This window comes from Oryctolagus cuniculus, chromosome 1 (genome assembly GCF_964237555.1).
Source record: "Oryctolagus cuniculus chromosome 1, mOryCun1.1, whole genome shotgun sequence".
Taxonomy (NCBI): domain Eukaryota; kingdom Metazoa; phylum Chordata; class Mammalia; order Lagomorpha; family Leporidae; genus Oryctolagus; species Oryctolagus cuniculus.
Genome location: NC_091432.1, coordinates 190,079,361 through 190,096,364, shown reverse-complemented (window position 1 = coordinate 190,096,364; position 17,004 = coordinate 190,079,361). Strand labels below are relative to the sequence as shown.

At 36.1% G+C, this 17,004-nt stretch overlaps 1 protein-coding gene across 2 annotated transcripts in view; it reads left to right on the top strand.

The window, feature by feature from the left end:
* The window catches only part of CAAP1 (caspase activity and apoptosis inhibitor 1), a 71,745-nt gene extending 60,686 nt beyond the window's left edge, over positions 1–11,059 (top strand). For both annotated transcript variants that reach the window (XM_002707954.5, XM_070053088.1), the window contains one exon: positions 6,617–11,059. In XM_002707954.5, the coding sequence (XP_002708000.1) occupies positions 6,617–6,963 (347 nt within the window). In that variant the 3' untranslated portion in view covers positions 6,964–11,059. The remainder of the gene's footprint in view (positions 1–6,616) is intronic.
* Positions 11,060–17,004: the final 5,945 nt, after the last annotated feature.

Below are 17,004 nucleotides of genomic sequence, written 5' to 3'. Positions count from 1 at the left end.
AGGCATAGTTATAGAGAGGGAGAAACAGAGAGATGGTTCACTGAGGGGTTCAGTCTCCAAATGGCCTCAGGAAGGCAGGAGCTTAGAACTCCATCCAGGTTTCCCATGTGAGTGGCAGAGTCCCAACCACTTAGGCCATCTTTTGCTGGTTTTCCAGGTGCTAGGACTCAAACTGGTGATAAATGGAATGCTCGTGTCACAGTCAGTGGCTCAACCTGCTGTGCCACAGTGCCACCCTGGGACATAGTTGTCTTAACCATTATCTTAGACACTAGGTTAAATGCCCACCACAGTTTACAATTTTTGTGTTACTTTTTTTTGGCTGTCACTTCAATGGGTACTTGGTAGGGAAGGGAAGTAGATATGTGTATATATGCATCTTTAGCAAGAATTTGTATAGGTGTTCAAATATTCTCAAGTTCCAGAGTTTTTCTGTTGGTTTAATTCAGTAACTCCCTCTCAAGAAGTTTCAGAAGCATGCAGTCAGTCCTAATATTAGATACTTTCATTTTATGCATAGAACTATTTCTGATAAGTTGAATTATTAACGACTAGAATATAGTAAACCCTGTAAGGACTTAAATATTCTAGCATAATTTAAAGGTTGTTTTTAATTTTTATACCTAAAAATATTTGTGATATTATTAACAATTCTTCTATGATTGTTTACTTTCTATTGTATTATTTACAACATTTATATTAACAAAAAACAATAATATGTTATATAATATTTTGTCTGAGTCTAACTTGAGGAATCCCTGCAGCTCTTAAGCATTGAATTTGTTATAATACAAATACAAGTATTACAACTTAATTTTCCCTATTATGTAGTGTACCCTCTTTTATTTGTATTCAAAGTATTTTACTCTTAAAGAGATTGGATCTATATGGTAGTTTTATTTTTTCTTTTTGTCAATAAAATGTTTAAAGATGGTTGGGCGTTATTTAAATTGCCTGATATTTTGCTTTTATGGTTTTGTCCCATATTCATAATTATCTCTAAATAATATAAGCAAATAATACTCTGATAAATTATTTCATATATTCTTCTAGTGATGAATTTGAGTAGTGCTTGGTTCATTTTCCTTTCTAGATACTGAGTCTAGATGGATTGGTTTTTATTTAAAAAATCTTCAGTACTTGGAAGTTTCCTGGGCTATGAATCAAGTTGGTAGGACATAAGATAATATGAAAACAAAGAAATTTTTTAAAATATTTACTTATTTAGTTGAAAGTCAGAGTTACACCGAGAGAAGAGAGGCAGAGAGAGAGAGAGAGAGGTCTTCCATCCGCTGGTTCACATTGGCCACAATGGCCGGAGCTGTGCCTAAGCACTTGGGCCAGCTTCTACTGGTTTCCCAAGCATGTAGCAGGGAGCTGGATCAAAAGTGGAGCAGATGGGACATGAACAGGTGCTTGTATGGTATGCCAGTGTCACAGGCGGTTTTACCCACTCTACCCCAATGCTGGTCCCGAAATTTTTTTTTAAAAGAAGATAGCAGGAAAACAGGAAAAGGAAGTGGTGGAAGTACACAGACCAGAGGACAGTGTAATAAAATAGAATTTACATCGGTAACTACTTAGCCAGGGGGTCAGCCATAAGAGAAAAGTGCTCCATAAATCCCTGCACCCCTTTGTTGCTGTTTCCTTGAAAAATTTTTTAACTCTTACTTTGTCTTTTTGTAACTGTTGCCTGGCCAATCTCACGAAGTCTTTTAATCCTTTTCCATAAGTTATCCATTCCTTTTCTTCATTTCTGTTGCTTTACTCTGAAATGCTATACGTGGTATTCAGTATTATAGGAGTCACTCATCTTATTGGAGGAGCAGAATTAATGTAAAACTATATATCAGCCGGCGCCGCTGCTCAACAGGCTAATCCTCCACCTAGCGGCGCCAGCACACCGGGTTCTAGTCCCGGTCGGGGCTCCAGATTCTGTCCCGGTTGCCCCTCTTCCAGGCCAGCTCTCTGCTGTGGCCAGGGAGTACAGTGGAGGATGGCCCAAGTGCTTGGGCCCTGCACCCATGGGAGACCAGGAGAAGCACCTGGCTCCTGCCTTTGGATCAGCGCAGTGCGCTGGCTGCAGCATGCCGGCTGCGGCGGCCGTTGGAGGGTAAACCAGCGGCAAAGGAAGACCTTTCTCTCTGTCTCTCTCTCTCACTGTCCACTCTCTCTGTCGGGGAAAAAGCAAAAACAAAAACAAAAAGACTATATATCATATCCTCTTGTTTCCTTGTGTATTGCTTAAAACTAGTTATTTCTCTGTGACATATGAAACGAGTCTAATTTTTTGGTTACTGTCTTCTCTGTTTTACTTTTGATTATTAAAATCTTTATAGTTAAACAGTTTGAATTTTTACTTATTTTTTATTATATCTTTAACATTTTTACTTTGAACCCGCCTGGGTTTTATTTTTCTTGGTGAATTTCAGAGACCTTTGTTTAATATCATGCATTTGAGGGTCCAGTGCCTTGGTGCAGGTTAATCTTCCTTCCGCCTGCAGCGCCAGCATCCCATATGGGCACCAGTTCTAGTCTTGGCTGCTCCTCTTCCAATCCAGCCCTCTGCTGTGGCCTGGAAAAGCAGAAAAAGATGGCCCAAGAGTGAACCATCAGATGGAAGGCCTTTCTCTTTGTCTCTCCCTCTCACTGTCTGTAACTCCACCTCTCAAATAAATAAATAAAATCTTTTTAAAAAATCATGCATCTTAAACTTTATTTCCATGTTTTTCCTTTAGGTCTTTTAAAAAACTTTAAAAATTAAATGAGTTTAAGGACTGGTACCTTTGTAAAGCCCAAGTACCTTGTTTGTTCACAAACTGATTTTTGAAATTTTCACCATAAATTATGCTGTGTAATTACTTTTAATCATTACTGAGACAATTTTTAAATTTAATTTGTAAAAACTGATTCTCAAGACTTATTAAAATAGATATCACAGTACCTCTGATGCCTGGAATATCTCTTATTGCTGATTAGCTTTTATTTAAAGGAGAGGAAATAATTTATGTTTTATGTTGGTTTGTTATTCTTACCTAGACTCTTAAGCCTGAATAAAAACTTGAAGACACTTCATTGTGGAATTTCTGTACAGTTTAAATGGATTATCATATGCCCTTGAAAACACACTATACAAACACATGTGTGCAGGCTGATGCACACAGAGCAGTTATTCAGAAGCACAAAACATGACTATACTGTAATTTTACAGGCTCTGAATGGGGGCATTTTAGCATAAAATTTCTTCTATACAAGGAAAGTGTCAGCTTCACTTCTTCCATTTTGAGGATCATAATTGATAGGAAAAGCCTACGATTTCCTAATAGCAACAATGAGAGTGAAATATTTTTGTAAATGTATTTATATGTTTGCAAGTGGTGCTTTTAAAAATGAGTAATTCAATGGGAATTATGAAAATTAAGATGTACTATTAAGTACTTGAAGCATGATCCTAAGATCTTCAAATAATTTGTCATTGTGTTGCACAACGTCACTCTAACTTGTTTTTGCATTTGTAGAATAAAGTACTATGCTAAATTATTTTAGGTATATAATTCTATAAAACCTTGGCATCTATATTGCAGTTATAGTGGACAAATGAAACCTACAAATGTATTCAGCAATACTGTCTTAAGGACTCAGTCATGTCATTTGGATTTTGGATAATTTGTAAACAGAGAATACCAGTTTTACAGCCTGGTGTATCTTAAATGATAGACTGTGTGTACTGTTTCTGATATAAAAACAAACAAATAAAAAGGCCTGCATTCTGCTTACTAAAACATTTGAAGCACACCCATAGAAATCATGAAGGAAAAATATTTCTTAGTTTTTTTTTTGAAATACTGGGCCTGTTGTGTATAAATATTTTGATCCTGAATTTTTGGTGCTGATGATAATATAAATTAAATATTTTATTATAAGCTGAGGTCAGAGTAGCTCTTTAACTGTGGTTGCTTCTTAAATAAGCTTCTGTAAATGGGCTTAAAATGATCTGGATTAAGTAAGAGTATACAGATCAGTGCTTCCTAGTCATTTGGAAAGTATTTAAAAGCTGTGGACCTCCTCAGGAAAAAAAATATTCTCATTAAAAAATTATCTATTTACACTCATATATCGCTGTAGTCTTGGTGTAAAATACAGGCCAATGGTGCATGACAGTGACATTCAGATAGAAGATTTGCCATATATGTAGATTCTTCACTTTTAATTTAATGAAAGTATCTCTTAGAAGTTTTGCTGTCATTTAAAACTTGTTCTGTGTATAGAATCAAGGCAAACTAATAAAATGTGGCCACTTCAAGTTTTGTGATTTGACATACATGGAGGACTGCTTAGTTGTGTTATAATATATGTATCTCTGTACTCTAAATAATAGGTGAATTTCAGTGTAATACTTCGTTGTTACAGTTACATCGTCATTACATGATAAATAAAAAATTTTCCTCTAAAAATAGGTTGTTTGGTAAAAAACATTGAGTAGAACCTGATTTACCCACTTGGATTTTGTCTTTTTTGGCTACCACTGTCAGTAGGAACTTCTTTTGGGATTATTGTCCCTGTGATGAGTATATTAAGGGGAAAAGGAGTAGCCTAAAGCCTTGTAAGTTTCTGTATGTTTGTAATATTACCATAATATTAGATTTTGAATTTTATTTTTTAAAACTTTTATTTATTTAAAAGGTAGAGTTAGAGAAAGAAGGAGAAACAGAAAGAGAAAGAGAAAGAGTTTTTCCATCTGCTGTTTCACTCCCCAAATGGCTACAATTGCTGGGGCTGGACCAGGATGAAGCCAGGATCCAGGAGCTTTTTTCATGTCTCCCATGTGGATGCAGAGGCCCAAGGACACTTGGGCCTTCTTTTGCTGCTTTCCCAGGTGCATTAGCAGGGAGCTGGATCCAAAGTAGTGTAGCCAGGACTCAACAGTGCCCATATGGGATGCTGGCACTGCAGATGACAGTTTAACTCGCTGCACCATAGCACTGACCCCTAGATTTTTGATTTTTAGAAATAGTTTAGGACAGCTTGCTTTCCTTTTTATGGGAGTAAAACTCTGAGAGGCTAAGAGATTTGTCTAAAATTAAATACTTCATGGCAGAGTAAAAATTAGGACTCTAAACTTCCAGATTATTTTCCTTTGTCCACCTACTCAATGTATTCTTCTATTCATTCATTGATTCTTTGACAACAGCTTCTAGTCTGAAAAATCACCACTTTCAAAACTTTAAGTTTTGAAATATTTTACTGCTTGCAGATTTTCATTTAAAATCAGTGACTATACATTTAGAATTTTAGGTTAAAGCCTACACTAAAATTAAACTTTGAGGCTATGACTCATTTAACATTTCTTTTCTTAAATAAACCTTTTTATCAAATTGGAATACTTATGTCAAACATTTCTTAATACAAAGGGGTAAAATAATTTTTCTGCAGTTTTAATTTGGCTACTTGGAGGTACTTTTTGCTTTAGGGAGATAATGTGAAATGTTCTTTGGCATCAGATAATTAAAATGCAATTTTTTCCCCAATTCTATTTGTGGATGCAAAAATATTTATTCATTTTCCATTTTAAGTTTGGAATAGGGAGTAGTTTTTGATTTATAAGAATGTAGGCAGATTGGTCAAGGTCAGTAAATTGTTATAAAACCAATGGAGTAGAATTGTTTATGTCCTTCCTATGTATTTCTGTTATCAGAATTTTCCATCTGTCAATCTGTGTTTTGTAAATAACTTTTCCCTACTATCAGTAGCTAATTATTTAGCCAGCATTTTGGAGATTATTACCTTCTTAAAAAAAAAAAAAAAAAACTTAGGGATTTAAATGATAAAAAAAAGTGAAGGTATGACTACTCAAAGTTGTAAAATGATGCCTGAACTTGACTTATATCCAGTGCCTAAACTGAGATGGTTGATTGCTATTTTGTGCATTTGTAAGCAAGTTCTTAGCATCAGTTATAGAAGTTTTATATGAAATGCATTTTATAAGACCACAGTGTGGCAACTTTATTAATTAAAATCCTTTTCACAAAAATGTGTTAGGCTTTAGGCATTCTTCTTTAATTTATTGATTTAGAACCAGGTGTTTGAAGAAACACATGAAAAGATTTGGGATAATTGTAGTGCACATGATACCCAGCTTGCCAGTGGTATTTTTCCTGTTTTTTTTTTTTTTTTCCCCCGGTGGTTTATAAAACAGAGTATTTAAAACATTTTCTAGAATTGTTTTACTTCTTTAGTAATATGCAGTGTTCTATCCTAAGGATTTCCAGTTAGTTTTCATTTTGTAATGCAGATGCTTTGCTATGATATAAAACATAATGACATTTTAATTAGGAACATAGATCATGAGAACTCCATATGAGGGAATAAATTTCCCAATGCTTCCATGTTCTACTAAATTGGAATGGAAGATACATTAGGATTTACATTAAATTGGATCAGTTTTGAAAGTTGACAAGTCAGGGGGACAAGGGGTGGAATGGGGATACAGAGTGCATTTGGGACTCCATGATGGGAGGTGGGATTAGAATAGCCCTTCAGTCATGAAGAGTAAGGAAATTTTGACCCGAGCATTCAGGTTATGTGGTTCTTTCTGCCCTTTTTTTGTTTATTACAGGCAAAGGGGAAGATAGTGATGTACTCAGTATAAATGCAGATGCTTACGACAGTGACATAGAAGGCCCCTGCAACGAAGAAGCAGCTGCTCCTGAGGCTTCAGAAAATACAGTCCAAAGTGAAGCTGGTCAGATAGATGACCTGGAAAAAGACATTGAAAAAAGTGTGAATGAGATTCTGGGACTGGCTGAGTCTAGCCCAAAGGAACCAAAAGCAGCCACCCTGACTGTTCCTCCACCCGAAGATGTTCAACCATCTGCACAGCAGCTGGAGCTGCTAGAACTTGAGATGAGGGCAAGAGCGATTAAAGCCCTCATGAAAGCTGGTGATATAAAAAAGTCAGCCTAGTTATTTAATGTGAGTTTGAATTTTGAGTGTGTTTGAATGAAGCCATGCCATACAATTTTGTATCTGAAGTTTTCTTTGTATCTTACGTTTCTCATGTAACCCTTATTAGGTGAACTCATCATAGGACTAATAGATCCATGGTTAGATTTCTTTGGTTTCTTTTGTATTGTAGACATGTGTTACTGTCTTTCAAATTCATGGCAAAAATAGTTGGATAGCCTGGATACTTTATTAGGTGAGTATTTAGCTATGTCTGCCAATTAATACCTTAGAAACCATTAGCAATGAGTCATATTTTTTTTCCTTTACTTTTAGATGTTTTGGCACCAAACTTAAGAGCTTAAGAAAGATTGACTAAGCATGTTTCTGTACCTATATTTTGCAATAAAATGTTAAATTATTGCTCCTACATTTGTTCACAGTTTAAGAAATTTAGTTTTATTTATATTCACTTTTAAAATATGTACCATTTTGAAGATGCCTTCGGTGGATGTGGATTTCCTGGTTAAAACTGAGTAACAGCTTTTGTTAAAAGACAAAAAGATCTGAAATGGCGGAGAAAAACTTTTTTATAAAAGGAAGAATGATTTAATTTTAGGCAATTTTTAACAATGTATAACTAATTGCCCATGTATAATTCTAGCAGACAAACTGTTCTAATAGGTATTTGATACTATTGGACATTTTGTTCAAGTTTTTTCTTCAATAAAAAAGGAGCAAATTTTCATTTACATTCCTAGCTGTCAGGAAAGGGGAATCTTTTATTGTACAAGATTTTATCTGGTATTGTTACTTGAAGATCTGATGTACTATAATTCCATGAATCAAAATTAATAAATGTCTATCATCTGAATCTGAAGACTTTGGATGCTTTTCAAAAAGCAAAATTAATTTCAGGAACCTTTGATAAGTTGATGTTGTAATTAATGCAATTTTGCATAGTTACTGTAAATAATATCCCACCACAATTAGAGATACTTTTCTCTCCATTACTAACTACATTTGTTTGATATCAAAATAAGTTCAGGTAGGGACCTTTTACCTCAATTATCTTTTTCCTAAAATATAAATCTGAAGCTGTTGTTTTTACATTTAATGACAACTATCCTTATAAGCCATGCTCTACTTATATAGTAAGAGGATTTCTCTTACATAGCAAACTTATAAGGATTGTGTTTCTGTTAATTTTAGAGGGCTTTTTTTTTTAATGGAAGTAGAGGACATTATGAAACATTTGAGTTGCTACTACAGGTCCTTTTTTTTTTTTTTTTTCTGAAAATGTCTAAATAATCTTGCCATTTATTTTTCCTTTCTGAATCTCTCTAAAGAAGTACAGCAACCTGTATCATTTGAAATCAGGAGTGGGGAATGTCTGTCCTGTGAGCCATATAAGGCCTACAAAATCATTTGGTCTGGCAGGACTTGAAATTTAATAAATCTGTAGGTCGGCTAATTTTTAAATTTATAATTTTTAATGGCCTGCGAATGGTGTTATGAATGTCCAAATGGCCATTGTCAGAAAAATGGTTCTCCAACCTTGTTTGAAATGGTTATCTTAGTCTGGTAAAATAAATGTGGATGTGTGTCATTGTTACAGCTTCAAGATGAAAGTGTATTGATAATGGTAAAATAGTTTTTCTATTCTGATCAAACCAAAAGTTAAAACAATAAACTACATTATAAGCTTTATTGTTGCTCACTAATTATAAAATATCATAGTTGGCATTTGTGTGAATAAATATAAGAATAGAAAAAGGTCTGAGTGCTTTGTGGCTGATTGAAGTCGCCACCTTCTGGAGATACTGTGTTTCTGTTCTATTCAGTGTGCAGAATGCTTTATAGAACATTTGGAGTGGGTATGTGTGAGGTAGAATGAACTGTACAAATTAGAGGCTGCTTACATTCCTTTTTCAAATCACCATCTTTTTTTAATGTTGAGAGAGCTTTTTGACCAGAATGGCTGAGAGAATGACAATGTTGGTTTTAGAAATGTATAAATAATGGGAAATTACCATATGTTGATCTGATACTGCCATTTAAATCATCAACTCACAAGTATTTATTGAGTTCCTCTAAGGTGTTCAGTTTTGTTCATGTCTTAAACCCAGAGAGATTATGGTAAATGTGGACTAGACTGAAAATAAGAACATGAGTGCAGCTGCTTTTTATGCCTTGTTCCTTCCTTATTTTTAGACAATATTTAATGAGTAAAACATTAAAGTAAAACTGGACATCTAAATTTTCTATTCAGTGTCAAGCAGTTCTGATGTTTGACTAGGAAGTTGACTGAGATCTTGAAGGCTGGGTAACCATTGATATTAGCATTAATTAGCAGTTGCATTAATTAGCAGTTGCTCTAAGCACTAGGCTTTGGCCAACTTTTAAAAGATGTTTCTACTAATCCACTTACTCAGCCATATCCTAAACCTATAATCAGGTTACCAGTAAAACATTTTCAGGTACAAAAAATTGCCCCAAAACCCCAAACAGTTTTTGTTTGGCACCATCAGTTCCTTAAAACTGTCAGGCGGTATATCCTCTCCTTATAAATCTTTTTACCAAAGCCTGTTTTCAGCAAAATATTAGTTCCTGGGCATTAAAAGTTATATGAGTAAGAGTGTTCTGAATCACTTGAACAGTTAATACAAATTGTAGTAAAATAAGCATTTTTGATGCCATTTTCAAGGTACATAAAGCAGCCTGAAAGTTTGAAAAATTCTTAGTTCTGTTCCATCATAAAAAGAGATAATTCAGTTCAGCATTTCCTTGGTTGTATTTTTTAAATTTGTTAAAAGTGAAAGACCAATGCTTTAACTTAAAACTTCATACTTTGGTATTTTCCTTTTGTATTCAAATAAACTCTATTTTTAAAACAATAAGGTTCTAATTAGTATATCACCAGAAATGCCAATATAGTTCCCTGATGTTTAATATTTGTTTTAACATGTTTTTTGATACAATGAAAAGAATATGAGAAGTTAAGAACACAGGATTCAGATTCTTCACAAAGCAACCATAACCTTGGACAAATAATTTCAATAAGGGAAATAAATTGTTAGCCAATATATAAGATTTCTTTTAATATACTACTCTGTGTTTCCAGTATAGAATACCATAAAATTTTTGAGATTTAACAAACTTTTTTGACTATCTCCTTCCTTCACCTTCCCCTGAAATTCCAAATGAAGTTGTCTAGTGTCTCTCTCTATCTCTGAGATGCTGGGTGTCAACAATAATAAAGCTATGTATTTTTTTGTTTGTTACAGTATTCATTGTCAAGGGCAGTTGGTAAGTATACTGTGTAGAATTACTCAGTATAAACTTAGATTATCTTTAATTTACTATTTATTTCACAATATGTGAATTATTTGAAGTCCAAAATAATTTTTATCTCCAAAGTTTATAGTGAAAATTAGCATTTCCCTTCTTTATGCTCTTTATACCTAGCTGTTGCTAGCTAGGTAACTGCTTTCAAATATTGCAATCATCTTTTACAGTACTAACCTTTGTATTTCTAAATGGCATGACTATTTTGCTAATTCTCTGTATTTCAGCTTTAGATTTCTGTTAATGGTCTCTTTTGGAATATGAAGATTAAACTCTTGTTCTTCTAGCTGTTCTCTAAACACATAGCTTGTTCCTTCATCCTCCCAATACAGTGCAGTTATGTCACACTTTCTGATTTATGTAACATTCAATGTTTACATTCTTTTGGCTATGTAAATGTTGTTAACAAATGACTGTATAGTATCTGTAATTATACTTCCCTTTTTTGGTTCAATTTTTGTTTTAAGTTGTTGGAATTAATAATATAATTATTTCATTTGCTTAGTGTTCTTTATAGCAGGCATTAATTTATATCCAGGCTGTCGTCTAGAAGCATAAATCTCTCAGTAGGTAATATAATCTATTATTTTTCCTTTAAAAATTTTCTTGTTGGAGTTTTCTATGTTAATATGAATTGATTGCTTTTCACCTCTCATGTTGGAGCCCCCATTTCCCAGATTCTTTGGCTTCTTCCCTCATTTTGGTGTTTTATATCTTCAACAACTTCTTATGAAAGATTGCATAAACAATAAATTATTTTTGATTTGTTGAGGTGACTCAGTAAGGCTGAATTCTACCATTACATTCAGATGAAACTTTATGTTGATGTCTAGGGTAGAAATCAGAAATCCTGTGCTTCTAAATTTTAAAATATTGTACCAGTGTCTTCTCACTTTCATTGAAATTGTTGAGAATTCATTGTCATTCTGATTCTTGATACATAATATGTGTCCTGTTTCTGTTTGTTTGGAAGATATCAAGATCTCATCTTTTTAAAAAATTATTTAAGGTATACTGATTTCATGTATTTCATATATACAGATTCAGGAACATAATGATACTTCCCTCTCTCCCCTCCTTCCTGCCCATGCTCCAACCTTTCTTCCTCCTTCCTCTCCTATTCCTGTTCTTAATTTTTTTTTTTTTTTTTTTTTGACAGGCAGAGTTAGTGAGAGAGAGAAAGAGAGAGAAAGGTCTTCCTTCCGTTGGTTCAACCCACAAATGGCCGCTACAGCTGGTGTGCTGCACCAATCCGAAGCCAGGAGCCAGGTGCCTCCTCCTGGTCTCCCATGCAGGTGCAGGGCCCAAGCACTTGGGCCATCCTCCACTGCACTCCTGGGCCACAGCAGAGAGCTGGACTGGAAGAGGAGCAACCAGGACAGAATCTGGTGCCCCAACCGGGACTGGAACCCGGTGTGCTGGCGCCGCAGGCGGAGGATTAGCCAAGTGAGCGGCGGTGCTGGCCAATAACTGTTCTTAATTTTTATAAAGATCAGTTAACTTTATACTCATAAGATTAATGCTATACTGGCCGGCGCCGCGGCTCACTAGGCTAATCCTCCGCCTTGCGGCGCCGGCACACCGGGTTCTAGTCCCGGTTGCCCCTCTTCCAGGCCAGCTCTCTGCTGTGGCCCGGGAGTGCAGTGGAGGATGGCCCAAGTGCTTGGGCCCTGCACCCATGGGAGACCAGGAGAAGCACCTGGCTCCTGCCATCGGATCAGTGTGGTGCGCCGGCTGCAGCGCGCTGGCCGTGGCAGCCATTGGAGGGTGAACCAATGGCAAAAGGAAGACCTTTCTCTCACTGTCCACTCTGCCTGTCCAAAAAAAAAAAAAAAGCTTAATGCTATACTAAATAGAGTTCAACAAATAGTATAAAGGGCTGTTTAAAATCATCGAATCTCAAAATGTCAATTTCACTCCTATAGATTGCTTTTTTGGTACTCTGTTAGTTACCACAGATCAGGGAAAACATGCTATTTGTCTCTTTGAGACTGGCTTATTTTGCTAAGTATAATGGTTTCTGATTGGATCCATTTTGTTGCTAAAGAAAGGATTTCATTATTATTACTGCTGTGTAATATTCCATAGTGTATATGTACCATAATTTTTTTATTTCTTCATCTTTATCTTCAGTATTCTGAAATTTCTTGGTGAATGAGAGTATGCATTTTATTTGCCCATTGAGTTAATCATTGATGGGCTCTTTAAAAGGGGAATTCATGTCATTCATTTCTGAGAGGTTTTAAAATATTATTTCCTGGGTGAATTCCTTGCCTTTATTTTTTTCTTATCACTGTTTCTGGCTGTCATTCACATATGGCTAGGTCTGCTTTTAAAAATCTCATAATGTGGCTGGTGTTTTGCCATAGTGGGTAAAGCTGCCGCCTGCAATGCTGGCATCATATATGCGTACCACTTTGTGTCCTTACTACTCCAATTCTGATCCAACTTCCTACTAGTAGCCTGGGAAAAGAGGCAGAGGATGCCCAGGTGCTTGAGCCCCTGCTACCCACATGGGAGATTTGGAAGACGCTCCTGGCCCCTGCCATTGCCACCATCAAGGGAGTCAACCAGTGGATGGGAGATCGCTCTCGCTCCATCGGTCCCTCTTTCCCTCTCTGTAGCTCTTTGAAATAAATAAATAAATCTTGAAAAAAAAAATACTGTTTCTGTTTTCCATCTTTTCCTGCTGCTTTCTTGTGTATTTTCTCAGTTTAGTTCTTCCAGTGACTTTTTTTTTTTTTTTTTCCCACAGTGCCTTGGCTTTCCATGCCTGAAATGCTCTCCTGGTCTTTTCAGCCAGATCCAAATGCCTTAAGGGCTGCTTCTGAGGTTAGGGTGCTACTTAAAGCTGTTGTCATTCTATAAGTCTGTTGTGTGAACTGCTTCCCATGTTGGAACATTCTCTCCTTTTTAATTGTATCTGTTATTAAAACCAGACACTTGATCCTATTTATATGATCATTTTAACACTTAATTCTATCTATATGTTGACTTTAACACATAACATGGTCACTTTAACACTTAAGATGGCATTTTTTTTTTTTCACTTAGCTTAATGGGATTTGGAGTCCCATGGCAAGTTTTTAAACTGTACCCTTAGAAGTAAATCTGTAGGAATATATGCAAAACTATACAACTTTACAGTTGCAAACTTCCTCCTCCCTCTCTTATTCACACTCTCATTTTTTACTGAGATCTATTTTCAATTGACTTTATACAAAGACAATTAATTCTATGTTAAGTAAAGAGTTCAACAAATAGTATGAAGAAAAAAATAACTTCCTCAAAAGTCAAGACAAGTTTAAAGTCATTGCTTCTCAGAGTGTCAATTTCACTTTTATAGGTTTCCTTTTAGGTGCACTGTTAGTTCTCACAGGTCAGGAAGAACATATGGTATTTTTCCCTTTGGGACTGGTTTATTTCACTAAGTATGATGTATTACAGATTCATCCATTTTGTTGCAAATGACCATTTGCCACTGTGTAGTATTCCATACTGTACATATTCATTGTGTACATATCCCATAGTTTCCTTGGTTGATGGGCATTTAAGTTGATTCCATGTCTTAGCTATTGTGAATTGACCTGCAGTAAACAAGAGGGTGCACCTAACTTTCGTTTACGGATTTCATTTCCCTGGGTAAATTCCCTGGAGTGGGATAACTGGGTCATATGTTAGGTCTCTATTCAGATTTCTGAGGTATCTCCATATTGTCTTCCATAGTGGCTTTACCAGTTTACATTCCCACCAACAGTGAATTAAGGTGCCTTTTTACCCATCCGTGTTGATTTCTTATGAAAGCCATTTTAACTGGGGTGAGGTGGAACATTATTGTAATTTTGATCTGCATGTCCCTGACGGGTAGTGATTCTGAACATTTTTTCATGTGTCTGTTGGCCATTTGGACTTATTTCCTCTTTTGAAAAATGTCTGTTTAAGCCCTCTGTTCATTTCTTTTTTAAAAAGCTTTTATTTAATAAATATAAATTTCCAAATTACAGCTTTTGGATTATAGTGGTTTCCCCTCACCCCCATAACTTCACTCCCACCTGCAACCCTCCCATTTCCTGCTCCCTCTCCCATTCCATTCACATCAAGATTATTTTCAATTATCTTTATATACAGAAGATCAATTTAGTACATATTAAGTAAAGATTTCAACAGTTTGCACCCACACAGAAACACAAAGTGTAAAGTACTGTTTGAGTACTTGTTATTGTATTAATTCACATTGTACAACACATTAAGGACAGAGATCCTACATGGGGAGTAAGTGCCTAGTGACTTCTGTTGTTGCCTTAACAATTGACACTCTTGTTTATGGCATCAGTAATCACCCTAGGCTCTTGTCATGAGTTGCCAAGGCTATGGAAGCCTTTTGAGTTTGTCAGCTCTGATCTTATTTAGACAAGGTCATAGTCAAAGTGGAAGTTCTCTCCTCCCTTCAGAGAAAGGTACCTCCTTCTTTGATGGCCCGTTCTTTCCACTAGGATCTCACTAACAGAAATCTTTCATTTAGGTCTTTGTTGTTGTTGTTGTTGTTTTTGCCAGAGTGTCTTGGCTTTCCAAGTTTTAAAATACTCTCATGGGCTTTTCAGCCATATCCAAATGCCTTAAGGGCTGATTCTGAGGCCAGAGTACTGTTTAGGACATCTGCCATTCTATGAGTCTGCTGTGTATCCCGCTTCCCATGTTTTATAATTCTCTCCCTTTTTAATTCTATCAGTTAGTATTAGCAGACACTAGTCTTGTTTGTGTGATCCCTTTGACTCTTAAACCTATCATTATGATCAGTTGTGAACTGAAACTGATCACTTGGACTAGTGAGATGGCATTGGTACATGCCATCTTGATGGGGTTGAATTGGAATCCCCTGGCACGTTTGTAACTCTACCATTTGAAAAATGTCTATTTAAGCCCTCTTTTCATGTCTTAACTAGGTTGTTTGTTTTGTCGTTTTAGAGTTTCTTGATCTCTTTATATAATCTGGTTATTAATCCTTTATCAGTTAAATAGTTTGCAAATAATTTCTCCCATTCCGTCAGTTACCTCTTCATTTTCCTGAGTGTTTGTTTTGCAGTACAGAAGCTTCTCTATTTGATGTAATCCCATGTGTTGATTTTGGCTTTGATTGCCTGTACCTCTAGGGTCTTTTCCAAGAACTCATTGCCTGTGCCAGTGTCTTGTAGGGTTTTCCCGATGTTCTCTAATAATTTGATGATGTCAGGTTGGAGATTTAGGTCTTTAATCAATGTTGAGTAGATTTTTGTGTAAGGTGTAACGTAGGGGTCTTCCTGCATACTTTTGCATTTGGAGATCCAGTTTTCCCAGCACCATTTGTTGAATAGACTGTCCTTGCTCCAGGAATTGGTTTTAGCTCCTTGATCAAATATAATTTGGCTTTAAATGTTTGGGTTGATTCCTGGTGTTTTTATTCTGTTCCATTGGTCTACCCATCTATTTTTGTACCAGTACCAGGCTGTTTTAATTATAACTGCCCTGTAGTTTGTCTTGAAATCTGGTATTGTGATGCCTCAGCTTGTTTTTGTTGTAGAAGACTGCTTTAGCTATTCGGGGTCTCCTGCATTCCCATAGGTATTTCAGCATCATTTTTTTTCAGATCTGAGAAGAATGTCTTTGTTATTTTGATTGGTATCACATTGAATCTCTAAATTGCTTTTGGAAGAATGGACATTTTGATGTTATTTATTCTTCCAATCCATGCACATGGAAGATTTTTTCTTTTAATTTTTTTTGGTTTTCTGTTTCTTTCTTTAATGTTTTATAATTCTTATTGTAGAGATCTTTGACATCCTTGGTTAAATTTACTCCAAGGTATTTGATTTTTTTGTATCTGTTGTGAATGGGATTGATCTTAGAAGTTCATTCTCGGGGCTGGCGCCATGGCTCACTTGGTTAACCCTCCACCTGTGGCACCAGCATCCCGTATGGGTACTGGGTTCTAGTCCCAGTTGCTCCTCTTCCAGTCCAGCTCTCTGCAGTGGCCCAGGAGGGCAGTGGAGGATGGCCCAAGTGTTTGGGCCCCTGCACCTGCATGGGAGACCAGGAAGAAGCACATGGAACCTGGCTTGGGATCGATGCAGCGCCGGCCGTAGTGGTCATTTGGGGAGTGAACCAACGGAAGGAGGACCTTTCTCTCTGTCTCTCTCTCTCACTGTCTATAACTCTACCTGTCAAATAAAAAAAAGTTCATTCTCAGCCTTGGCATTGTCTGTGTATACAAAGGCTGTTGATTTTTGTGCGTTGATTTTATATCTTGCTATTTTTCCAAACTCTTCTATGAATTCCAATAGTCTCTTGGTGGAGTCTTTTGGATCCCCTATTTATAGAATCATGTCATCTGCAAATAGGGATAGTTTGACTTCCTCCTTCCCAATTTGTATTCCTTTGATTTCTATTTCTTGCCTGATGGCTCTAAAACTTCCAGGTCTATACTGAATAGCAGTGGTGAGAGTGGGCATCGCTGTCTGGTACTGCATCTCAGTGGGAATGTTTCCAACTTTTCCCCATTCAGTGGGATGCTGGCTGTGGGTTTGTCATAAATTCTCTTGATTGTGTTGAGGAATCTTCTTTCTATACCTAATTTGCTTAAAGTTTTCATCATGAAAGGGTGTTGTATTTTATCAAATGCTTTCTCTGCATCTATTGAGATAATCATAGGTTTTTGTTCTTCAATTTGTTGGAATTAAA